Source organism: Rhinatrema bivittatum, chromosome 2 (assembly GCF_901001135.1).
Source record: "Rhinatrema bivittatum chromosome 2, aRhiBiv1.1, whole genome shotgun sequence".
In the NCBI taxonomy this organism is placed as follows: Eukaryota; Metazoa; Chordata; class Amphibia; order Gymnophiona; family Rhinatrematidae; genus Rhinatrema; species Rhinatrema bivittatum.
Window position 1 is genome coordinate 596622032 of NC_042616.1, and position 27111 is coordinate 596649142.

Sequence of the window (27111 nt, forward strand, 5' to 3'; positions counted from 1 at the left end):
ACGGCATCCGCCATTGCGGGAGCTCCTGGATCAGATTCTTCGCTCAAGGCCGCAAAACGGGAACCTCCCGGTTCGTAGGAAAAAGCCTTAAGATCCGCAGTTTTCCTCCTGGGGTGCATCGGTAGGGATTTAGACAACCCCTGATGCTGTCCAGAATAAAAAATTTGCCGTTAAAAAACTTTTAATGCTTAATGCAGGATGAAGGGGAGCGGAGCTAATGCCTCAGACGTCCATGCTGTTAGGATGACGTCACTTCCCCCCCGGGTATTTGATATTTGAGACATTATTTGCAGGCAGTTTGGTTTTCAGTGTGTTCAACTAAAGATCAACATATCGTAGAAGCTAATCTTCCCCAGTCATAAAATAAACTGAAGCTGAAAAGAGATTGAATATTTCAGCAAGACAATAATCCAAAACATACCTCAGACTCAATCATGAAATGCTTACTATAAGGAAGAGGAAGGTTTTGGAATTCAAATATGCCATATTCACTTGAATATTATTGACAATCTCTGGGGACATTTCAAACATGCAGTACATGCAAGGAGTCCTAAGAATATTTCTGAGTTTGAAGAGTTCTGTAAGGAAGAGTGGGAAAAAGTTCCAAAAAGCAAGGAGAGAAAAACTTTGCTGGCTACGGGAAATGTTTTGGAAGCTGTTATTTCTGCCAAAGGAGGTGTTACAAAGTATTCACTGAATGGGTGTCCAAACCTTTGCACAATCCATATTCACTGTTTTATTATTTTCAATCTGTTAAAATCAGCAAATAGTTAATTTGCATTAGAAATTGCAGAAGTATGTCATATTTAACTTTGTGCAACCACTCACAAAAGTGCAATACAATCCATAACTAAATAATTACCAAAGCTAAATTTTTCATAAAATGTTGAATATATACAGAGTGGGGAGGAGTCAAGATGGCGGCATAGTGTGGACGTGAGGAGGAGCTGCTCTGACTTTGCTTGCTGAAATTCTGAATTACCTAATTTGAAATGCCTCCTAAACGTAAGGGGAAGGTTCGGGTCTATCCCTCGGAGTCCTTCCCCTCTCCTATTCAACAACTGGAGATTACCCGATTCATGTCCTCACCAGTGTTTACTCCAGGGGCCGAGGAGCCTGGTGTGCAGGTTGGCTTGGGAGCACCGGCAGAGAAGGTATCCCTGAGTCCGGACCTACGACAGCCACCGGCGCAGAGAATGAACATTGAGAACCCCTTGGGGGCCCCGGGGGATGATGTCACTTCCAGGCTTGAAGCAGAGGGAGTTTCTCTCCATGTCTCGCCGCTGGTGTTGGGCTCTCTTTCAGCGTCTCCTCGTGCTGGTGAGATCGGTGGGGGTGCTTTGAGCCCTGTTTTGGATGCTGAGGAGACCAAACTGGATCTTGCCGTAGGAGTATCATTATCCCAAGCTGGTAACATCGGCAGTGAGTTATTTAAAATCCCTTCTCGTCCTGTGGTGGTGTCACTGGATGCCTTGTGGTACCTCGTGGCTGGCTTTGGGACAACCCTAAAAGCTTTGAATGTTAAGAGGATCACTATTCTACCAAATTTCAACAAAACGTTTTAGATATACAAACCCAGGTTAATTTGGTGTCCTCCAGAGTATCTGTAATTGAGGCAAATGTTAAAGCTCAAGCATTCAATGTAACCACGGTGAAAGATCGAGAGACTCTGGCCAGATGGATAGAACATTTGGAGAATAACGCTAGGCATCTTAACCTGAGGTTTCTTAATTTTCCAAGGGTGGCAGGTGGAATTCCATATACAACATTGAAGACATTTTTGCAAGAGGTTTTGGATTTTACAAGCAACACGTTACCATCAATAAATACTTGCTTCTTTCTACCTAAACCTAAAGTTTCTAGATTAGCAACTGATATGCCATTTCAGTTGCTAACTGGCTTCCCTGGTTCTTAGCAGGGCTAAGAACCAGGGAAGCCAGGGTTCAAATCCCATCAATGCTCTTTATGACTGTGGGCAAGCCACTTCACTCTTCATTGCTTATGGGGAGATTTACAAAGCTGCAACATTTTGCTGCGGGAGGTGCAAAATATAGTGGGGGTGTTCCCAAGATATTTTGTCTCTCCCCGATAAAATAATGTGGCCGTTGCATTGCAATACTTTTTATTGTGGCGAAACAGTAAAAAACACATGATGGCAGCCCACTTCGCCTGGGGGCATCAAAGTGCTAAAGTGCCACATGTTCCGTAAAGCACCCTCCTTCACAGTTCAGATCCCCCCCAGGGGTCTTGCAAGACCCCCATTTACCCCTTGCCACTTCATAGCAGAAGTTTAAAAAAATAATATTTTTGTGTGGTTTTCATGTATATGACTAGATAGCTTTAACAAATCTTGTTTTGCTGTTTCATCTACAGGTGAACAAAATGGTAACAGAAATCCTGGTGGGCTCCAGATTGGCGATCTGGTCAACATTGATCTTGACTTGGAGATTGTACAGTCCTTGCAGCATGGTCATGGAGGATGGACCGATGGCATGTTTGAAACTTTAACCACCACTGGGACTGTTTGTGGCATTGATGAAGACCATGATATTGTAGTACAATATCCAAGTGGCAATAGGTTTGTGATTGTAAAATGATAAAAATTTTAGCTTGGTATAATTATGGACATCTTGAGGCTAATATTAAAAAAAGCTGTTCTCACAGGACAAGCAGGATGGTAGTCCTCACATATGGGTGACATCACAGGATGGAGCCCAATCACGGAACACTTTTGTCAAAGTTTCTAGAACTTTGACTGGCACCTACTGAGCATGCCCAGCAATGCACTGACCCTGCATCCAGCAGGGGTCCCCCTTCAGTCTCTTTTTTTTTTCCACGCAACAGTAGCCATGCGGGTTAAGGAGCTCTCTTGAGATTCCTGATAGGAATTTTCCTCACGGAACTTCAAAAATTTTCAAAGATTTCTACACTCTAGGGGTCCCCCTATCAATATCTGTACTCCGTGGTGGAAAGGTAAGGTTTTACCCTTGTTGCCGTGGATTCCCCTTGAGTTTTCTCTTCGGGGCCTATTAGCCATCTACCGCACCGCAGCTAAATTTTTGTCGAAGCCATGGCGTCCGGTTTTCGTTGGTGCCCAGATTGTCCTCTGACATTGTCCATCACAGAACCGCATAGAGTTTGTGTATTGTGTTTGGGGTCCTACCACGATACCCTAACTTGCACCAAATGTGCCCAAATGACGCCGAAGGGCCGTAAAACCCGTTTGGAGAAGGAGTTTCTTTTTCATTCAAAACTCTCGACTCCATCGACCGCTTCGACTTCGTCTGAGCCGGTGCCATCGACCTCTCGCCAGCAGCGGGCATCAACTACTCCGATGATGTCAAGGTCCTCCTCATCACCTCAGGAGAAGGACCGAGGAGAGCATCGTGAAAAACGTCGACACCGGCATTGGAAGGCTCAGTCCGCCGAACCAAGCAAAACTTTGGCATCGGCGTCGATAGAGCCACCGACGAAATCCTGTCCTGAGAAGGCCCCATCCTCCTTTGCGACCGGGTCACCGAGGCGTTCCCCCCACCTTCATCGTTGCAGGGAGCCGTGATTCCACTTTCACCAGTGGACCCTCTGGCTATGCCAGTGCTGCCTCCTACTCTGGTGCCAGGCTTCCGTGAGGAATTGGATCAGATGATCCAAGAGACAATCGGTAAAGCACTGCAGGGCTTCCATCTTCCATCAGTGCCGATACTGGTACCCGAGCAGTCACCGATCCGATTCCCATGGCGCTTGCACCACTATTGGGTAGATTGGATGCATTGCTCGGTGCCCTTCCACCGATGGAACCGAAGGCACCGGTATGTCCTCTTCCTTCGATGCCGCTACCTCTGTCATCAGAAGACTAAGAAAAGACAATTACCCATACCGCCATCTGGAATTCTGCCACCGACTCATCCATCGATATCGCCGGTTCCGTCGGTGCCTCCATCGATGCCATTGGTGCCTAGGCCTGGTCCTTTGGGATTAATGCCCTTTCTCCCTTCTGAAGATCCTCAGGGAGCTGGTGATCAACCTTATGATCCTTGGACTGATGATTCTTCCCAGGATACAGATGATTTGCTTTCAGCGCCCTCTCCTCCTGAAGAGAGAAGGCGGTCTCCTCCAGAGGATCTATCCTTTATTAACTTCATCAAAGAAACGTCTGAAACAGTTCCTTTTCGGCTTCAGACAGAAGATTATTCAAGACACAAGATGCTGGAAGTACTCCAGTTTCTTGATGCTCCTAAGGAAAATGTCAATTCCCATTCATGAAATCCTAATTGACCTGCTAAAGAGGAATTGGGAGCATTCAGGTTCAGTTCCACCTGTCAACCGTAAGACATGCCACCTCTCTTGTGCAGTCAGTTCCTGGGTTTCAAAGATCACAACTGGATCATCACTCTGTGGTTGTGGAATCAGCCCAGAAAAAGGCACGACGTTCCAAACCTCATTCCTCCATACCTCCAGGGAAGGAGCAAAAATCCCTAGATTCTTTTGGCAGAAGGGTTTTTCATGGCTCAATGCTTATATCTCGCATTTCTTCCTACCAGTTGTACACGACTCAGTATAACAGAAACCTGTTTAAAAAGATAGAGGATTTGTCTTAATCTTTACCTGACCAGTTCCAGGATATGACCTTAATGCTCTTGCTCAGAAAGGCCTGGATGCTGGTAAGCATGAGGTCCGTGCTGCGTACGACATATTTGACACCCTCTAGAGTGTCCGCAGTGCGGATTAGTGCAAGAAGGTGGGTCTGGTTGAAATCCTCTGACCTCAGACCAGAGGTACAGGACAAGTTGGCTGACCTGCCATGTGCTGGAGATACTCTTCAGAGATAAAATTTAGGAAACTGTGGTGCAGCTTAAGGACCACCATGAAACGCTGCATCAATTTTTTTTCAGTTCCTGCTGACTTCTCGTCCACCTTCAAGAGGACATTCAGACGAGACTCTAAACGACCGGCCTACAAACCAAGACTGTATTATCCTCCATCTTCCCGAGGTCGCCATTCCAAGCCTTATCAGGCCAGTTCAGGCAGTCCCGGCCTCAGAAGGCCCAACCTGCTCCTCAGCCAGGACCAGCATCAGGGTTTTGACTCCTTCCAAGAGAGCATAGGCCAACCTTCTCTTCCATCAGTACCTGTCGGCGGTCGTTTGTGCCACTTCCCCAGCACTTGGCACCCAGTCACCACCGATCAGTGGGTACTTGCAGTAGTCACTCAGGGTTACCACCTCAACTTCCTGACTGTACCGGCGGACTCCCCACCTTGGCTGACATGGGGATCGTCCGACCACTCTCTCCTTCTGGAACAGGAGGTGTCAACCCTCCAGTCACGGGCAATAGAACCAGTGCCCCTTGCCCAACAGGGGCAGGGGTTCTATTCCCAGTATTTCCTCATCCCAAAAAAGTCAGGTGGGTTTCGTCCAATTCTGGACCTTCGCGCCCTAAACAAGTATCTACAAAGAGAGAAGTTCAAGATGGTGACCTTGGGTTCGCTACTGCCTTGTCTACAAAAAGGAGATTGGCTATGCTCTCTAGATCTCCTGGACGCATACACACACCCCTCAATTATTCCATCTCATCGCAAATTCCTGCGATTCTTGGTTGGCCCTCGTTACTTTCAGTACCGTGTACTACCATTCGGCCTAGCGTCTGCTCCACAAGTATTCACCAAGTGCCTCGTAGTAGTCGCAGCTTTTCTCAGGAGTCAGGGTGTCCATGTCTACCCTTATCTTGACGATTGGTTGATAAGGGCTCCGACTCAACCAGCCGCATTAGAGTCCTTGCGCCTCACTCTACATATGCTGATCTCCCTAGGGTTTCTAATCAACTATCCCAAACCCTATCCTTTATAGGGGCCGACCTAAACACAGTATATGCGAAAACCTTCCTCCCTCAGGATCGGGCTTTCACCCTATCCTCTCTGGCGCATCATTTACAGACTTGAGTATCCTCAACTGCTCGTCACTTTCTCATACTGCTAGGCCACATGGCATTCGCGGTGCAGTCACGCCGATGGCCTGACTAGCCATGAGAGTTATGCAGTGGACCTTAAAATCCCAGTGGGTTCAGACTTGTTGACCAGTGTCCAGCATTGTTCACGTTCCACACAGCTCAGACTATCCTGGCCTGGTGGATGCAACACTATAATTTACTTCAAGGCCTTCCATTTCAGGCTATAGATCCTCAAATCACCTTGACAACAGATGCCTCCAACCTAGGGTGGGGTGCTCATGTTGGCGACCTACAGACTCAGGGAACCTGGTTTCCAGAGGAAGCCAAACACCAGATAACTTTCCTGGCCTTTGAGCAATCAGATACGCCCTCAGAGCTTTTCAGGATTGCCTTTCAAACAAGGCCATCCTGATTCAAACCGACAATCAGGTGGCGATGTGGTACATCAACAAGCAAGGAGGAATGGGCTCCTACCTTCTGTGTCAGGAAGCTGCACAGATATGGGCGAGGGCCCTTTCCCACTCGATGTGCCTCACAGCCACCTACTTGCCGGGCGTGGACAAGTTGAGCCGCACGTTTCTTCCGCACGAGTGGTCTCTCAATCCCACTGTAGCGGACACAATATTCCAACGTTGGGGTTACCTTCACATAGACCTATTTGCGTCAATCCACAGTCGCAAAGTAGAAAACTTCTGCTCTCTAACTCGCAGCCACCACTCGCAACCGAGAGACGCATTCGCCCTCTCGTGGGCCGGCCATTTCCTCTGCTTACCCTCCACTTCCACTAATATCGAAGACTCTCGTGAAGTTACGGAAGGACAAGGGCGTAATGATTCTGATAGCTCCTCATTGGCCACGCCAGGTGTGGTTTCCAATCCTCCAGGACTTATCAGTACGCCTTCACATTCCTCTGGGGAAAGATCCGCTTCTGATAACTCAGAACAGCCCCAGCCTCCAGGCCCTATCTCTGACTGCCTGGATGTTGAAAGGTTAATACTCCAACCTCTTAACCTTTCAGAGTCTGTGTCCCGAATCCTGGTAGCTTCACGAAAGCCTTCCACGAGAAGGTCTTACCGTTCTAAATGGAAGAGATTTACAATATGGTGCACTTCTATGTTCTTAGACCCCTTCACTTGTTCCACAGCGAAGTTTCTGGACTATCTCTGGCACCTGTCGGAGGCAGGCCTGAAAACTTCCTCCATCAGGGAGCATGTCAGTGCAGTAGCTGCATTTCATAAAGGCGTGGGGAATGTTCCTATTTCGACACAACCCTTCGTAACACACTTTGAGAGGTTTATTCCACTTAAAACCTCCACTGCGCCCTCCGGCCCCTGCTTGGGACCTCAATGTGGTTTTGGGGCGGCTCATGAAACCTCTGTTTGAGCCTCTCCATTATGTCACATAGAAAGTAGTTTTCCTTCTCGCTATCACCTCCGCTTGCAGAGTTAGTGAATTGCAGGCATTAGTTACCTACACGCCTTACACTAAAATCCTGCATGACAGGGTAGTGCTCCGCACTCACCCTAAATTTTTACCAAAGGTAGTGTCGGAATTTCATATTAATCAATCCATTATCCTACCAACCTACCTTTTTTCCCTTGCCCCATTCAAACTCAGGAGAACAGGCTCTACATTCCTTGGACCTCAAACGTGCCCTAGCCTTCTATCTAGACCGCACATTGGCCCATAGGAAATCCACTCAATTGTTTGTCTCTTTCGATACCATCAAAATTGGGAAATCCTTTGGGAAAGCAGACCCTCTCCTCCTGGTTAGCGGACTGCATTTCTTTTTGCTACCAGCAAGCAGGCATTCCGCTGCAAGATCGTGTGAAAACACACTCTGTCAGGGCCATGGTGACATCAGTAGCGCACCTCCTTTCGGTGCCGCTTGCTGATATTTGTAAGGCTGCTACCTGGAGTTCTCTCCATACCTTCGCAGCCCATTACTGCTTAGATAACGCTGGCACACAGGATTCCATCTTTGACCAGTCTGTTCTATGCAACTTGTTTTCAGTTTAACTTCCCAACATTCTTCCATTGGACCCGTTCAGGATGCCCTCCTAACCAAATTTCCACTCCTGTTGTTGTGCCTGTTGCACATCTTTGGGTGCATTTCATGCTTTGCTCCGGCATCCTCAGCTCGGTACTCACCCATGTGTGAGGACTACCATCCTGCTTGTCCTATGAGAAAACAGAGTTGCTTACCTGTAACAGTTGTTCTCACAGGACAGCAGGATGTTAGTCGTCATGAAACCCACCCGCCACCCCGTGGAGTTGGGTTCGCTTACATTTTCTTATTTTATTTTTTGCATGTACTTTTTATTATAAGACGAGACTGAAGGGGGGACCCCTGCTGGATGCAGGGTCAGTGCATTGCTGGGCATGCTCAGTAGGTGCCAGTCAAAGTTCTAGAAACTTTGACAAAAGTGTTCCGTGATTGGGCTCCATCCTGTGATGTCACCCATATGTGAGGACTACCATCCTGCTTGTCCTGTGAGAACACCTGTTATAGGTAAGCAACTCTGCAAACTCCTAAATTTAAGAACTTAAGTTTTCAGCTATAAATAAGTTAAAATTTATGGACCTGAAATTTAGGGTCCTAAATTTAGGCCTTCTGTTCATTTGTCTGGATTTAGGAGCCTAAGGAACTGATGTAAAAAGCTGTGCATTAAATCTGTGTGCTGAAATTTAATGCACATGCTAAAAAATGTTTTAATTCCTAATGTATAAAAAACATACAAACCCAATAATGTGTGTAAAAATATGCTTAGCATGATTAAAAACATTATTATGTACATAAGCCATCTAGAGAGGACAATTTTTTAAAGGGATCTAGCTGCTTAACCGTGGAGTTAAGTGGCTAGATCTGTGTGGAAATTGTCCCACCACTGAGTGGCTGAGTATAGCCACCTGGTTTCACTAAGTGGCTAAATTAGCTGCTCTAAATGTAAGCTTTCCTGGACGGGCATAAACTACATGCATTGGTTAAAGTATCAGTTGCACATGCCTAATTTCCCCTGCCTAACCCTATCCACAGAAATAGCAGGTGCTTTTGTGTGCCTTTAAGCGAAGTTTCAGCCGGAAACCATGTGGGTAGTTTCCCTTTGAAACTTTGCTCAGGGTATGCAGAAAGAGCCTGCATACTTTTTCTGCTGTGCGATTTAGTGAACATTGCTGCCATAATGGTGTGTCGGTGACCCTACCTCAGTGGGTTGTGTTGTTTTCTAGATGGACATTTAATCCAGCTGTTCTCACCAAAGCCAACATGGTTAGAAGTGGGGATGCTGCTCAGGGTGCAGAAGGAGGGACATCGCAGTTTCAAGTGGGCGATCTTGTTCAAATTTGTTATGATTTAGAACGGATCAAGCTACTTCAAAGAGGTCATGGAGAGTGGGCTGAAGCTATGCTTCCTGTAAGTATAGTTGAACTTTGGACATAAAAATATGCTTAAAATGGAATGCTTGCGACAGGTTAACTGATGGACATGACTAAGTGAGCTCAGCGCTGACTCTGCCTTTTCTTCAAGTTTGAAATAAACTCACCAGCTATTATTACCTGTTGGTGCTGCTTTTTTTATTTGGGCTTTCTAACATATGGAATATTAGAATTATATAAAACTCTGTCCATACAATGGATGAAAAGTAAGGAAATCTGACAGGGATAACTTGTAAGAGGAAAAAAACAAAATACGGGAATATTGGATCAGTATTTTTGGAACTTTTTAAGGAAAAAAATATCACATCCATTGCTTCACTGTGGGAGGCAATTAGAGGCTGTGGAATGTTGACAGATGAAAAAAAACTGAAGGAGTTGGATTTAAATTTTAGATATTTTCCTTTCTAAACCTGAACTCAATTTAAGTTATTTAGGTCTACTAGGTATTTACTACAGTTACTATTAGTTATTTCTAAAGTGCTAATAGACAAATACAATGCTGTACAGTCACACAGAAGGATCAGTAGCTGCTCCGTGGAGCTTACACTCTAGTAAAGACAAACATAAATGACAAATGAATCTGTGGGAAGTATATTTATTGTAAAGATGTTTAGGTTTAGCATATATGTGTTTTGAATGTTGCTACTGCAAATTCAATCAGTGTAAACCGCCTTGAAATTAAGTTGAAAGCCGGTATATAAAGCTGAATGAAATAAATAAATAAATAAATAAGATGTACTTTAAAAGCAGCTTAAAAAATGTGAGTATATGACTGGATTTGAATAAGCCAGAGAGGGAGTATGATACATGGACTCAGGAAGTCTATTCCAGGCATATGGCCAGCAAGGTGGAAAGTATGGAGACCAGAACTGGTTGTAGAGGAGAAACGATTTGTTGGATGAATGAAGTTCTTGAGGGAAGCTGCAGAGTGAATATGTTTACAGTTTAAGAAAACCTTGAACTGTTTGCAGAAGCAGATAGGGAGCCAGTGCAGCTACTTGAGAAGAGGAGTTTCTTCGAGGACAAGAAGGATGGTAGTCCTCACACATGGGTGACCTCATTGGCTAGAGCCTGGTCTGGAACTTTGATCTTAAAGATTCTAGAACTTTCAAACATGCCCAACTGAGCATGTGCAGCTATCATCCTGCCCCCTAGGCAGAGTCCCTCTCTCTCCCCCCCCCCCAACAAAGCTGTGTTGTGTCATAGCCTTATGTGTCATAGTATTCAGCTGTGCTCTCTCCTCACAGTTTTTGTAATTGTTTTTTTTTTTTTCTAGAGCTGCAGCTGTCTTTCTTTCCCTTACGGTAGTTTTTTTTTTCCTCCTCTTTCCATTATCTGCTAGCTACATGGCGGGCCTTAGTCACTGTGCAGCCTGGCAGAGACTAATACTTTCCCTTACTAAACCGCAGATGCAGTATTTAATATCTGTGTCCTTTCCTTGCTCTGTCTTTTTGTTCCTTTGTCAGGTCCTGGCAGGACTTACAGAATGCAATCCATGGGTGATCTGTGTAGGCTGCTAAGCCTGGGGACTCGCCTGGTTCTATCTGGTCAGGAGTTCCATGTCATTTCAACGATCGATCGGCATTGATGGTGATTTGGACAGTGAAGAGATTGAGGACCACACCATTCCTGTGGGGAGAGAGCTCATCCTCCCCTCATTCAGGGGAACTAGCCTCCATGGGCAGGAACCCTGAAAGATGTAGTCTTCCCTCCTGCTTACTTGTGATGAGAAGAGAGGGTGAGCAGGAGCTTGGGCAAGCGGCATTTATGCTGCACCTTCGGTGCCATGCCCAGTAATGGGTGCCAATGCACTGTTGGTCTGAAGCGTCGATGCCAGGACTACGTCAGGGACCAGGATTACCATTGAGCATCGTGGTCACCCTTGACGCTAGCGAGGTGTCGGGGCGCCCTCTATATCTTCAAGGTGCTTGACCGCCCTTGATGCTGTATTGAAGTCCTTTTCCAGTATAGGTCTCTTCCTTTTGCCCTGTGTTTGTCTGGAAGAGTCTTCATAGATGTTCTAATGTATCTCGTTGCAACTTTGAGCAGAAGACGTTTTTTGGTTTCTCTCCCTCTTGCTAACTTATTAATCAGGGTTGAGTCTTTTACTGAAGTTTCAAGATAGAGTGATAAATCTGATGAAAGACTAAGAATGGAGTTCAGTTGGGAATAATTTGATGGCCTCATCTCAGGATCTGTGTTAGGTCCTAGTTTTCTCACAGTTTGTCTAATAATGATTAGAGGAGAAAAGATGGAGACCTTGATGACAGAACAGTTGAGTGTCATAAACTGTAATACAGGCCAGTGCATGACAGTTTTGATTTGGTGGCTTTTGTTATAGATATGACATCCTGAACCAGAATACAAATGAGACTCTTTGTTTATTTCTTCTTCAGAACTGGCCATAATAAGGATCTAGCTTTGTAGCACTTGCTATCCCTGGGGTTAGTAGAGTGGTGGTTTCAGATGCCAAATGTATGTGAAGGAAAGCCTTTATGGACTGTTTAGTAAATATACATAAATGGGAAGCCACCCTACAAAGAATTTCAATACACGAGACTTACTCAAAGGAAGAGTTTCTTATATAGGAACCTGTTTGAAATGAGAGCAGTGTTTTATCCTTGTTTGAGTTGAAGGGAGAGTCCAGTGGCAAAAAATGTCAAGACCAGGTCAGAAAACTGTCACTGTAAGGGCTAACAGGTCTTGAGTTGTTGCCCTATAATTTCCAAACTTAGTCTTATTTCGTGAACTATTCTTCCACCTGGTGTTGGATGCCGACGACATACAAATCCTCCTTCCGATTACAGAATCCCTTCAAAAAACCATCACGCACTGGAACGAATGCCTACAGCCCATCAAAAACCTACTCTCAAGCCTCAACTTAGTAGTGAATGCTAATAAAACCGAAATGCTCATTGTCTCCCAGGATCCACGCACAATCTCTTCCAGCCTTTCTCTACCAAACACACACAACTCATTCTCATCTGACGTCAGAGACCTTGGAGCATGGCATGATAATCATCTAAACCTAAAAAAGTTCGTAAACAATACCACAAAGGACTGCTTTTACAAACTGCAAGTCCTCAAAAAACTTAAACCCCTCCTTCACTTCTCCGACTTCAGGCTAGTACTACAATCCATCATTCTTTCCAAGCTAGACTATTGCAATTCCCTGCTACTAGGTATACCCGCCAACACTATCAAACCATTACAGATGGTTCAGAATTCAGCGGCTAGAATTCTAACTAGCACTAACAAAAAAGATCATATCACCCCAATCCTCCGGAACTTACATTGGCTACCCATTAAACAAAGGATACTCTATAAGGTACTCACTATCATCCATAAAGCGACAAACAAACTAGCCCCCATCACATTAAGCTCGCAACTACAACTACACACTTCCTCCAGACCAATCAGAAGCGCATACAGAGGAACACTGCTTGCTCCACAAATAAAATCATCATTGAGCAAACTAGCGCTATCTTCAGCAGGCCCACACCAGTGGAACACGCTTCCCCCAGATCTTAGACTAGAACCCAGTCATCAAGAATTCAAAAAAAGACTGAAGACTTTTCTCTTCCAACAAGCTTTCCCAGACGCTTAAGTGACAGACTCCCTAATTACTAAGTATCCTAATTACCCTAATTATGGTCACTGTATCCAGTACTAATTTTAAAATATCTACAACTGGACAATTATCTTTGAGCTCAAAAATTTACTTTATTTCATATTTATATTTGGCATTGCTTATATTTATATTTATTGCTAAGTTAAATAGTTATACTGCTTATATAATATATTATATTTCTTTACTTATTAATATTTATTACCAGTTAAAATATTATTTCTTTATTTAGCTCTTTGTTAAATTGTCAACCAGTTATACTGTTCCATATGTTCTACTGTTCCATGTAAAGCTCCGCTCTCTGTTGAGCAGTTCTTCGTTTTATGTAAACCGGAGTGATTTGTAGTCCCTACAAGAACTTCGGTATATAAAAATTAAAAATAAATAAATAAATAAATAAATAAATGCCATCCAACTAGTTAACCTCTTTTCCTTGCAGTTTTGCATTAAACCTACCAACTGTGAGTTGGAGCTAGTCAGTATTGACCGAAGTTACAGAAATTCATCATTGGCCTGAGCTTCCTGCTGCTATAACAGTGATTAACCGTAATTTCTTTTCCCAGCTTCTGTGACCAGCTCCTGTTCCTATCTCATCCTGATTTATTCCAGTTCTTGTCTGCCCCTTAGACCCCTGCCCATAATGTTGCAAGTAAGAAAGGTATACTGGTCTCTAGATCCTTATGTTTGTAGATAGATAACATTTTATATTTTAGGCATTCAAAGCCATACATAAGGAAGTTCTAGAATTTATGAAAGGCAAATTTGATTTGAGCAATATCTACATCTGTTACAGGTAAGGCTGTAGCATCAGATTTGCAAAATGACAGCTTGAAGTTCATTGCACTTATTTTTGAAGCACAGGAGAATCAGTAAATGAGTGTCCTTAATGTAGCATTTGGAAGAAGGGTAAGATAAGTTGCACCCTTTCATACCCAATAATGTACTACTTTGTTATATCTCTGAGGTTCAGACTGAGGAGAACAAATTAGAATATGATTTGTAGCTTACTTCTCTCAATTCTTTTTGCTTTTTTGACTACTACGGCTCACTAAGCTAACTATTTCAATGTATTATCCACTATGACTCCTAGGTCTTCTTCCTTGGTGGCAACTCCTAACATAGAAACTAACTCCGTGTAACTATAGCATGGGTTATTTTTACCTATATGCATTACCTTGCACTTGTCCACATTAAATTTCCTCTGCCATTTGGATGCCCAATCTTCCAGTCTCGCAAGGTCCTCCTGCAATTTATCACAATCCGCTTGTGATTAACCACTCTGCATAATTTTGTCATCTGCAAATTTGATCAGTTCACTTGCTGTACTCCTTTCTAGATCATTTATAAATATATTAAAAAGCACCAGTCCAAGTAAAGATCCCTGAGGCACTCCACTGTTTAACTTTTTCCACTAAGAAAACTGATCATTTAATCCTGCTGTGTTTCCTGCCTTTTAATCGGTTTGCAATCCTTAAAAGTTCACCTCCTATCCCATATGGGATTTTGTCAGATGCCTTCTGAAAACCCAAATACACCACATCTACCAGTTCACCTTTATCCACATGTTTATTAACCCATTCAAAAAACTGTAGCAGATTTGTGAGGCAAGACTTGCCTTGGGTATATCCCTGCTGGCTGCGTCCCATTAAACCATGGCTGTCTATATGTTTTGTGATTTTGTTCTTTAGAATAGTTTCCACAATTTTTCCTGGCATTGAAGTCAGGCTCACTGGTCTATAGTTTCCTGGATCACACATGGAGCCTTTTTTAAGTATTGGGGTTACATTGGCCACCCTCCAGTCTTCAGGCACAATGGATGATTTTAATGATAGGTTACAAATTACTAGTTCGACACGGTGAAGTAGATTTTGAATTGCTTTATTTTCCAGTGTTTCCACAAGATGTGCATATACAGTATTTTAGTCATGTATTTAGTATTTTCAGTTTCAGGTGTTGGAATTTTTCTTTCCTGATGAAGGAGAACTTGGGAGATCCAGGCCATGTGGCTTCAGATAGCTTGACACCTGGATCCAATGTTGGTCTTCAATTTTCCAGAAAGAGGAAACAACTCTGAAGGCCAGACTGGTGGGAAAGTTAATAGAACAGGATTTAAAAGAGAGAAAAAATATTAATCAGATTTCAGTGTTTAATATGTTTTGTTTCTTCTTTTGTTATATTGCAGACTTTGGGTAAAGTTGGTCGAGTGCAACAGATTTATTCAGACAGTGATCTGAAAGTAGAGGTTTGTGGGACCTCTTGGACATACAATCCAGCAGCTGTCTCCAAAGTGGCATCAGCAGGGTCGGCAATAAGCAATGCTTCTGGTGGTATGTTTGTTCTTTCCTTCTTCCACAATAACTGTAGTAATAATGAAAATATCATTATATATATATATATATATATATATATATATATATATCTAATAGCACTGTTGACTATCTTGGAGCATTAACATTATAGTGGAATAAAACATTGTACTATGATGTTGCAAAATTCACTATCCCTGGGTTGAGCTGCTGTGAAAGAAGACCTTTTTTTCCTCTTAAATTCAGTGGTATTAGAAAAAATTATTTTTGGGATAATTGTTTACAATTAAAATAAATCAGTAAGATCCCTCTTTTTTGATCGATGTGAAGAGGTTAGTATGTTGAATATTTGAAAGCTCCTCTTTAGATTTGTAATCATGGCAACTACTGAATAAAATTGTGCGCTATGGATTCACACTTATCAGAGTCCCATACATTCCTCACTGATTCTTGCAAGGCAAGAATTTAACATCAGTAACAAGGATGGAGTCAGAAATTTTTAAAACTAATATGATAGTAAGTGCACACTTTTTCTAAAATTGTATAAAGACATTAAATATATTGGGGCAAACGGAAGCTGTAGAGCAGTGAACTACAGTCTGGTCCTAGATGAGCCTATAGCCATGGTGGTTTTCAGGATATCCGTAATGAATATGCATGGATAGATTTGCATGCACTATCATGCATATTCATTATAGATATCCTGAAAACCAACATGGCTAGGTCAGGGGTCGCCAAACTCAGTCCTTGAGAGCTATAACCCAGCTAGGTTTTCAGGATTTCCACAATGAATATATATGAGATAAGTTTGCGTGCACACTGCCTTATTGTATGCAAATATGTTATGTATATTCATAAGGAATATCCCAAAAATCCAACCAATTGGTGGCCCTCAAGGACCGGAATTGCCCACCTCTACACTAGCTCAAGTTTCAGTAGTAGAAAATGTATAGGCAAATTATTTGCAGATCATTTGCTGATACTTCACATATCTAAGCTTGCAAATTCAGTTTGTAACTTGTATATTATTTTGGTCTGTCCTTGCTAAGGTCTGTAAAAGGGAGGTGTTGCTGTTTGGAGATTTTAATCTGCCAAACATGTGGAGCAGGAATGGGCAGCTTAAGTCCTTCAAAGTTGAGCAACTCCAGTCCTCGAGGGCCACCAACTGGTTTGGTTTTCAGGATATCTGTAATGAATATGCATATAAGAGAGTTGCACAAACACTGTCTCAATTGTATGCAAATCTATTTCATGCATATTCTTTAAGGTTATCCTGGAGTTGTTCCCTCTTGTATTGGAGCATTCCATCTGCTGAATCAGAAGTAGAGAGATCCTGGAATCCCTTTTAAGGGGGGCTGTCTTCATACAATAGGTAATGGAACCAATGAGAGATGGGTGATACTGGATCTGGTACTCACAAATGTGGAAAGTTTCTAATGTCCAGGTGGGTGGTTGCCTGAGCTCAAGTGATTCATCAAATGGTGTGGTTTTGTGTGTAGGGGTGGGAATTTGGGGGTGTGGTGCAACACAGAAATAAGAGCTTTGTTACAACAGTGGAGTTCCTTAAGGAGATATTGGCGGAGTGTAGAAATCTTTGTGAAGAATTGTGGGCTTAACTAAAAGGAGCTATAGAAAAAGCAATTAATCATTGTATTAGGAAATAAGAGGATAGACTACCGTAGTATTGTCCTTAAATGAGATGGCTGAAAAAGTCAGAGCAAAAAGACAAGCATTTAAAGGTATGAGCGATGTCAGAAGGGGGAAAGGAAGATTGTTTAGAAAAGCTAAGGGAAGCAGAAAAATAGCTAGTTAAAGCACGAGTGGAGAAAAAGATAGGTAAGGAGGTTAAACAAGGTGACAAGACTTTCAAGTATGTTAGTAAAAGGAGGCAGGGCATAGAATGTTAGACTGAGAGGAGAAAAGGAGCAGTGTAGGGAAGGTGACAAAAAAAGCAGAAATGCTAAATACTTAAGTATTGACTGAAGAAGGGATGAGAGAAGGACCATGGATAGTTGCAAGAGTACGTATGGCAGTGGTGTAGATGCCGTGCCATTAGCAGAAGAGTGCATCTATAAAATTCTCAAAGCTGGACTTGTGCATTGGGAGAGACCTATCTAGTACAAAAAAGGAAGTGAGGATGTGTCTGCACAAAGTGTTGGTGTGCTGATATGAGGATCTTTGTGCCTATTGAGATTTATTTTGCACTGAGACATTTTTGTTTCCCCAGTAATATATCCTTTCCTTTGCAATCCAGGCAGGTGGCAGCCTAGCATCTCTTGTGCTCTGCAGTTTCTGACAGCTAGGACCAAACAAGTTAGCCTGCCATATATACCCCAAAGTGAGGCCCTAAAATGCATATACTATCAGTTTCCACATCAAGGTGTAATGTTTCAACATTCTGCCTTTCTTTTGTCAAGAAGTCAGTGCCCTAGGCTGTCACTGATTGTACAGTACCAGCTTTAGTGGGGACTAGCCTAGAATTAACTATTTTATTTATTTAACAACTTTTCTATACCGACATTAAAGTACACATCATATCGGTTTGCATAATAATAGGTAGAAAATACAAATAACAGGGGGAGAACTAAGAACTGGGGTCGGAAAGGGCTGACCCCAAACATAGAGAGGAAGGAGAGAGGAGATAGGAACAGTAACAAAGGTTAGTTAAGGTGCAAGAATACAAAATATACAATTAAAACAGGAGTCCGGTGGGTCGTGAAAAAATTATACAAAAATATACAGGGATTAAGTGGGTTACCGGGGGGTCATGAGGAAAACCAAGGTGTCAAGGATGTTAGTCCGGGAAGGCTTGATGAAAGAGCCACATTTTTAGCTGTTTTCTGAATTTGAAAGGGCAGGGTTCCATGCGAAGATATGGGCGGTAGATCATTCCAGAGCGTGGGGCCAGCAATTGAGAAGGCACGATTCCTTGTGGCTGAGGGGCGGGCTTTCTTAAGAGAGGGGACAAGCAGGATACATTTATGAATTGTTCTGGTAGGGCGGGAGGATTGTATGGGTTGGAGGGGTTCATTAAGCCAAGAGGAGTTGTGGTTGTAGATAACTTTGTGTATAATGGTGAGGGTTTTGAACAAGATGCAGGAGGGGATGGGGAGCCAGTGAAGGTTTTTAAGGATGTGGGTGATATGATCTGATTTGCGTGCATTACTAATGATCCTTGCTGTGGCATTTTGCAGTATCTGGAGAGGTCTGATAGATGAGGAGGGGAGGCCAAGATACAGGGAGTTGCAGTAATCTAGCTTAGATGTTAATGTGGCTTGGATAACAGTTTTGAGGTCGTGGGTGTGGAGAAGGGGCTTGAGTTTTTTTAGGACCATGAGCTTGTAAAAACCTCCCTTAATAACAGAAGTGATGTGGTTTTTGAGGTTCAGATGGGGATCGATTAGGACGCCTAAGTTCCGTACAGAGGGTTGCGAGAGGAGAGACATGGTCAGAGTCAGTGGGTGTGGTCAGCTTAAAGGTTTGGTGGTTATATATGAGGAGTAGCTCAGTTTTAGCAGAGTTGAGGGCAAGTTGCATGGATGTGAGTAATGTGTTGATAGAGGAAAGGCATTTCTCCCAAAAGATTAGTGTGGTCGGTAGTGAGTTGTGGATGGGGATAATGATTTGGACGTCATCAGCGTAAATATAGAATTTGATTCCAAGATCAGTGAGGTGATGACAGAGGGGGAGAAGGTATATGTTAAATAGAGTGGAGGAAAGGGAGGAGCCTTGGGGTACACCTTGGGAGAGGGAGAAGCGTGATGATTCTGAGGAGCCAAGTTTAACAGAGAAGCATCTGTTAGTTAGATAAGATTTGAACCATAGGAGTGCGGTGCCAGAGATGCCGATGTTGATTAGGCGGGCAATGAGGAGGTCATGGCTTATCGTGTCGAAAGCGGCAGAAATGTCAAGGAAGGCAATAAGGAAACTATGACCTTGGTCGAGGCCAGTGAGGAGGAGGTCTGTAAGGGATAGAAGGAGGGTTTCGGTACTCAAATTTTTACAAAAACCAAACTGCGCTGAGTTGGAGTATGTTGTAGTCCTCAAGGAATGCCATGAGCTGCGTGTTAACTACTTTCTCCATGATTTTAGAGATGAATGGGAGATTGGAAATGGGTCGGTAGTTGGGTCTTTGGGGTCTAGAGAGGGCTTCTTGAGCAGGGGTTTGACTATCACATGTTTAAAAGGGTCAGGGATGGAACCTGTAGAGAGGGAGCAGTTGTTAAGGTCAGCTAGGGGTGAGGCAATGATGTTAGGGATGGAGATGAGGTTTTTTGTGGGTATAGTATCAGCAGGATGGGATGCGGGCTTGGATTTTTTAAGGATAGCCTCAATTTCCTTAGGAGTGGTAAGTTCTGAGGAGGGATTATGGTGGATTGTGGGGAGTTTGGATGGTTGTGGGGGGGAATCGGAGGAGTATGTTAGCTATTTTATTGTGGAAGAAACAGGCAAGTTCTTAGCATTTCGTGCTGGCATCTTTCAACAGTGTTGGGGGAAACGGGGTTTGTGAGGGCTGCTACATAGGAGAAGAGGGCTTTGGGGTTGAAGGTGTATTGGTGGATTTTGGAGGAGTAGTAGTCACGTTTGGTATTTTGTATGGCTAGGCGGTATGCGTGCAAGAGAGATTTATAGGAGGTGGAGCGCTGAGGGGTGGGGTCTTTACGCCATGCTCTTTCTTTGAGTCTAAGGTTGGGTTTCAAGTTGTGCAGATCTGTGGTGTACCAGGGTTTATTGTTGGATTGAGGGGTGCGTGTTTGACGAATGATGAGGGGGCAGATTTTGTCGGCTATGTCTTGAGTGGTACTGACCCAGGAGGTGAGGGCAGTGTCAGGAGAGGAGAGGTCAAGGTTGGTCAGGGAGTCGGACAGGGCTGTGGAGAGCTCCTCAGTTGTACAAGCTTTGCGGTATGAGAAGGAAGTGTTGCTGTGAGGGGGGTTGTGGGGGTTAGGTGTGTTTATGGTGATGCGGGTCTCAATGAGAGCATGGTCAGACCACGGTACGGGGGTACAAGATGGTGGAGATGGGATCTGAATGCAAGAATTGGTGAAAATGAGATCTAGAGTGTGTCCCATTTTGTGCGTGGGGGCTGAGATGGTTTGGGTGAAGCCTAAGGCTTGAAGGGCAGTAAGGATGGTTTCACAGGAAGGAGAGAGGGGGGTGGAATCTACATGGAGATTAAAATCTCCCAGTAGAATGGCAGGCTTTTCACAGTTTGTTATTGGATACAAGTTCAATGAGTGGGGAGGGGTTTTGTTCTAGGAGGCCAGGGGGGGCATAGATAAGGCAGATTTGGAGGTCAGAGGATCGGAAAATCCCAACTTCAAGTTTAGGAGGAGGGTTAATATTCAAGGACCTAAGTTTAAGGGTGTTTTTTTTTTTTTTTTTTTTTTTTAAGAGATAAGGAGAATACCACCCCCTTTCTTTTTGGGTCTGGGGATGGAGAAAATGTCATGGGAGGAGGTGGGGAGCTGGTTCAGGATGACAGCGTCAGTGCACTTGAGCTAAGTCTCAGTGACTGCACAGATGTCTAGTTTGTGGTCATGTATGAGGTACTCAAGGATGTGGGTTTTATTGTTGAGGGAGTGAGCATTGAAGAGCATGAGGGATAATGTAGTGAGGCCGAGTAGTTGTGTTAAAGGGGAGACAAGAATGGGGCTGAGGGATTTGGGCTGGGGGGTTGTAAAGGGGAAAGGGTAGTGGTCTGCGCATGGGGGCGTGAATACTGGGGATGGGGAAAGTAGTGGGATCGGGGTAGGTGAAGGGGGGCATGGTGGAAGAGGTGACTCGAAGAAAGCCTTAAAGGGTCAAATAGGAGGGCAGGGGAGCAGTGGTGTAGTAGGAGGGGGCGGGAACCAAGTTCACAGGTAGAGGTTGGCACGGGAGGGTGTAAGAAGCAGTGCAATACAGTACAATACAGTGTAAATTAGAGCAGTATAGTGCAATACGTCTGATAGGAGTGGTTCTCAGTCTTGGTTCTTGGTTGGGAGTGCAGAGGAACCATATGTTCAGTTCGGAGATAAGTCTGCTTGGGATTAGCAATCTGTTGTAGTTTAGGAGAGTTGTGGGTGGATCCTTGGACCGGTGGCAGATGTCCACGCCCCCGGGGGAAGATCCCGAGTGGGACCACCGGTCAGGCTCAGAGTATGGAGACAGACACACACTAGTTCTTTTATTAGACAGTATACTGAGCCACCAGAGGTGGCAGTAGTGAGCTGGAATGCCTGGCTGGGCTGTAGTCAGTCAGATATTGGAACAGCGATCCCTGGAGGCTGAGCTGTAGAGAAACTGAAATATAATGAGTAGGCAGGGTATGCAGCGTTCATGTACTGAACCAGATGGTAACACTCACACAATGTCTCATAGAAGCCCAGGAGCTGGAATGTATAAGCCTTTGAGGAGCGAGTACCTGGTTCCAGGGAAAGCTGTGAGAGAGAGATGGTAACTCACTGATGTAGTTGGCAGTGATGACTTCCAGGCAGAAGAGAGTACCAAGTAAGTCTGTAAATGAGGGCCCTCGGAGCGAGTACCGGTTCCAGACTGTCACCTGAAAAACAAAGAAGAGAACGAGGCCCCCGAGGAGCGGGTACCCCTAGTAAGTCCGAGGAGGCAGAGTAGCTTAGGTAGAGTAACCCTTGCTAACTACGAGGAGGCAGAGTAGCTTGGAAAGTTGAAGCGAGTTCATAGTCATTCCTTGCTAACTCAATCTATTAGCAAATTCTAAGACCTTATAAATCCGTCGCGGGTGACGTCATCTTCGGGGAATGCCCCTGAGGTTCGCGCCATCGCCAGTACTTCAGTTGGGGCCGCGCTGCACGCACGCCCCTAGGCTACCAGGAAACATTGCGGGTTGCAGCGTCTAGCTGGTTCAGGGACGCCGGAAGACCTCGGCAGAAGGATGCTGCGGCAGCCAATCTTCCCGCGGACAAAGAGGAAGGCGCCAAAGAGGTAAGGAGGGCGGAGAGAGGGTGTCTGGAACAGACGGACACAACACCATATCTGCTAAGGCCCTGTCTCAGCTCTACACATTCTTGTGGGGGCAGCCTAACCTGAACCTCTGGCTAGGTACAGTGAAACTTGTCTAGATAGTGTTAACTGTATGAATATTTATTTTACCTATTAGCTGTTTTCAGATTAAAATCTGTTCACTATTCCCAGGGTTTATTGGTAAACTTTTTAGCTTGTTAGCTCTGTTTATGCAATTGATTAACAATTTCAACATTTTTTTCAATTTGGTTTGTAAGTGCATTTCTAAGAACTGTTACCCTTGGATTGTGTGGGATTTCAGGGGATAGCTTCCAGGCAGGGTAGTTGCTCAACCTCAAGCAGGAACCCAGTTGGTGGGCAGTGTAGAGGCACTTGTACAGGTACAGGTAGGCCTGGCCAGTGCTTGGTAGAACCCTCTGAGTTTCCACAGGGTTAATCTTGCGTTGGTAATAGGGATAGCAGTAAGGTGGTACATGACAGTTAGTAAGATATCACTTGAGTTATTGTGTCCAGTTCTGCATGCTGTACCTCTTAAAAGATAAACAAGTTGGAGGTGGTTCAAAAAAGAGCTTTCAAAATGGTTTAGTGTCTGTACCAGAAAAAATAAATGATAAATTCTTATGAGACCCAGGGACCTAAATATGTATATCCTAGAGGAGAGGATAGATGGGTTATAATAGACATTCAAATATCTGAAAGAAGTAAAACTTCCAGTAGAAAGGAATTCTAGAACAAGAAGACATAATATAAAGCTCATTAGAAAAATGTTCTTCACAGAAAAAGGGTTGTGGATACATGAAACAGGTTTCTAGTGAAAGCGGTGGAGACCAAAACAGTATAAGAATTCAGGAATCCCAGGATAGGCACAAATGATCCCTTAATTGTGAAGGAGGGCAGGGAAGACAGATCAACTAGAGCCAAAAAAAAAAAATGCATCAAGAATTAAATTGTGCAGACCAGGTGGGCAATTATGATCCTTATCTGCTTTTAATATACTATGTATATAATTTTTTTGTATGGTATATCCAGTATTAGTTATTCCTGGAGTTAATGCATGAGTGAAACGGTCTACCTTGGGTGGGATTGGGAATTCTTAACCTTTGTTTTCAGTTTTTATGTTATGCTTAGGAGTTTCAGTGTTATAACAACAAAAGTCAGTGGAAAAACTGACATACAGGAGAAAAAACAATGAAAAAGCAATTTTTCATCTGATTTGTTTTTTGTTCTAATATTGAAATTCCCAGGCAAAATAAAATAACTGAAAACTAAGGTCCCTAAGTATTCTGGATGAAAATTTTATTGAATCCTCGTAGTTCCTACTGTGAATTCAATTATTAGTGAGTGAAGTGAATGCATATTTAGTTTTACATTGGGGCTCGTGAAATGGTATAAATATTACCAACATATATTAGTGAGTTAAAGCACAACTATGGTGGTAGTTTTTTGTAGATGTTATGAAATAAAATATGACGAGAGTCCAGTCCAGAGAACTGGAAGCCGCAAAAATATTTATATGTTGAATAGGAAACTAAGAAAAAGCATAAGCATTGTCAAGTTAGATGCAAAACATTAATAAGGCAGGCAAAGAGAGAATGTGAAAATAAGCTTGGTGTAGTGGCAAAGACTCATAATAAAAACTTTCCTTTTTATGAGTGGGTTATGCACCTCTACCAGTAGAATGGAGATGGAATAAAAGTTGATGTCACAGATATATAGCACTGCACCGACATCAACCTGCCAATATTCTCTGTGGTGGACCTGTAACCGTATCCAAAAGTCAGTAAAGAGGCCCAGACAACTGATCCGCAAAGATAGACTTTTTATTGCCAGCAAGATGCAGCTAAGACAAGGGCTTAGTACAGTGATGGCTAACCTATGACACGCGTGTCAGAGGTGACACGCCGAGACGTGTTTGCTGACACGCGCAGCATTTCATGGACTATCGGGATTTTTTTTTTTTTGGCTGTGCCGATCCTTTATTTTTTTTTTTTTAGCGGCTGCGCCGACCCTTTAAAATTAGTTTAGTATCTCTCCCCCCCCCCCCCATGCCCCCGGGTGCAGAGAGGCTCATGCGGCGCAACGACAGGCAGATAGGGATCGCATTTAAACGCGCTGATGCCCCTCCTCCTTCCTGCCTGTGCGGCCCGGAAGTAAACGTTGCCGGAGCCGCGTGGGCAGGAAGGAGAGAAGCATCAGCGCGTGCAGAAGAGGAGCAGCACTTGAGCTTACGGGCCGCCGCGAATCCCACCCAAGTCGCAGCGGCCTGAGAAGAGGAAGAAGCCCGGTAGCAGGGCCGCCGCGGCCCGAGAAGATCAGGGCCGCTGCAGAGCCCATCCTGCGGCGACCCGCGACGAGGTGGCCCAGAGGTGAGAGAGGCTGAGGGTCTGTAGAGGGTGTGTGTTTGTGTGCGTGTATGAGACGAGTTGAGAGATTGTGTTTGAGAGTGAATGTTTGCAGAGACAGCATGAGACAGCATGTGCTTGAGCAAGACAGCATATGGGAGTGAGAGAGAGCCTGTGTGTGTGAAAGTCAGACAGCATGTGCCAGTGAGAGACTGTGTGTGTGTGTGTGTGTGTGTGTGTGTGTGTGTGTGAGAGAGAGAGAAATGCATGTGAGAATGAGAACCTGACTGTGTGTTTGAGGGAAGAAGATGGAGAGAAAAGAAACAGAAAAAAAGACAATATAAAAGGAATTGGCAAAAAAAAAAAAAATAAGGAAGGTGGAAAAAATAAGAAAGGGAAGGTGGAAAAAAAAAGCCTGTGACCAATCAATTAGAAAACTAAGATCAGACAGCAAAGGTTAAAAAAAATATATATATTTTTAGTGATTGGCACATGTAATCTTTGGGAATGTGCAAGAATAGTAACATCCCCAATAGTCATGTGGCAGCAGTGACAGTGGCAGCAGAGGAATGAGAGAGGTTCCGAGGTTGCTGGCAAAAGAGAGGGGGGTCTGCCTTTAGTGTGTGAATGGGACTCTGCCTGGGGGTGTATGTGTGTGTGAATGCATAGGTGCCTGCCTGGGGGTCTGTGTGTGTGAGAATGAATTGGTGCCTGCCTGGAGGATGGAGCGGGAGTGGTGTGAAAATGAATGGGAGCCTGCCTGGGTGTGTGTGTTTGTGTGTATGTGAGGGAGCCAGTGAGTGTGAGAGCATGAGTGTGTATGAGAAAATCCAGGGGAGTAAGAGTTTGTGTGGGGGGGGGGGGGGGGGGGGGGGGGGGGGGGGAGAGAGTGTTTTAATTGAAGATTTAGCTGACGAAATTCAGCAACAAAAAAGTCACTAAGCAGGCAAGGTAAAGAATTATTTGTTTTTGCTTTATTAATAAATACAGTACATATATTAAAATTATAACTTGTTATTAATTAGAGCTACAAATATCACAATTATGGATTTTTCTAGAAGTGACACACCACCCGAGTTATGCTCGGTTTTTTTTATGAATTTTGACACACTGAGCTCAAAAGGTTGGCCATCACTGGCTTAGTACAACTGCATGCCACGCCCCCTTAGGAGCAAACTTTTATACACTTTACAGTTCTTATCTATCGCACATGCGTTTTACTTTCTGCTGAACAAACAATTTACAAACTGCTGAACAAGCATTTGCTAGCGTGGTCCTCTAGTAGGTGTAGCTTATGATCAGACTATTGTTTCTTCATTTAATTGACGTGTTAGACATTTTATAGCGGCGATCGTATTAATACAATACAAATTATTATCCCAAAATGGAGTCACGTTCCACTAAATGTTAGTGCGTAACTGCGTCACTACGTATTATGTGCCGTTTGCGTTGCAAATGTTAATACATTCAAGATGGCTGTGCGTTTCACTGCTGGCATGGTTAGTTGAGAGGTTTTCAGTTATCTCATTCTTCAGACGTTCACAAAATCGAACTCCTTCAGACCTGCATTTCCCTACTGGGAATTGCCTGTTAAAAAAAAAAAACAACTCCCCCAAAACAAACAAACCAAAAAAAAAAAACGGACGGTTTTTGAAGATAAGAGATTGGACAGCACTGCTTGCCTCCTGAGGTGAAACCGTTGGGTCCCTCCCTCAGTTGAGAGCCTTGAATCGGTAGCCTAGTTCTGGCGTGGACTTCAAAAAGAAACACAAAATTGGTTGCAGGCTAAGAAATGTGAGGAGGTGAAGGCTTTCGCTCTCTCCCTCGTAGCAGGAGATCCGGTCCATCTCGCAGCCAGGGAGGGCTGAGCTCAGGTAAATCAGAACATTTTTATTTTCCAGAGGCTCTCCTCCTCTCCACTAAGTCTCCTTCTCGGCATTGGTATTCAGCATCCCCTGGGGAGTTTAGTGAGGTGTGATGGCAGCACAGGCTCGGTGGATTGAGCAGCCATTTTGGCTAGGCCTCGTTTCCAGGCTTCCTTTTCACTGGCCGTGAGGTAGGCCACAACAGTCCTTCACGCGCTATTTTGTGTCCGTGCATGCGTGCCAACTTGTGCACCTAGTTCCACATCTCCGGTTATGCATGTACTTAAGCGATCTTTCGGTGTACATGCTTTGCAGTTCGTGTATTGCGTGCATAAGCCTGTGCATGCATTTTGTGCATATATATTTAATATATATTATATATATTAATATTGTTTAATCAAGCATTCTCCTAATCCCAATAACTATTCTGAACTTTTCAACAATCGACCTCAGGCCCGACTCAGTCAATTCCGAATATATATTCTCCTATATTATATTGTATTTAAATTGTACTCTCCTTGCTCCGTTGAAGTTATTTATTGCTCTCATTAAGTTATTTTATTTATTTCCAAGTTAAATCTTCCCTGTTCTCTGTAAGACATTATT

General features: G+C 43.9%; 1 protein-coding gene across 2 annotated transcripts in view; it reads left to right on the top strand.

Annotated features, from left to right (window-relative positions):
- The window catches only part of MIB1 (mindbomb E3 ubiquitin protein ligase 1), a 331151-nt gene that overhangs the window by 80077 nt on the left and 223963 nt on the right, over positions 1-27111 (top strand). For both annotated transcript variants that reach the window (XM_029591112.1, XM_029591111.1), the window contains exons 6-8: positions 2374-2578; positions 9174-9357; positions 15191-15335. In XM_029591112.1, coding sequence (XP_029446972.1) covers positions 2374-2578; positions 9174-9357; positions 15191-15335 — 534 coding nt within the window. The remainder of the gene's footprint in view (positions 1-2373; positions 2579-9173; positions 9358-15190; positions 15336-27111) is intronic.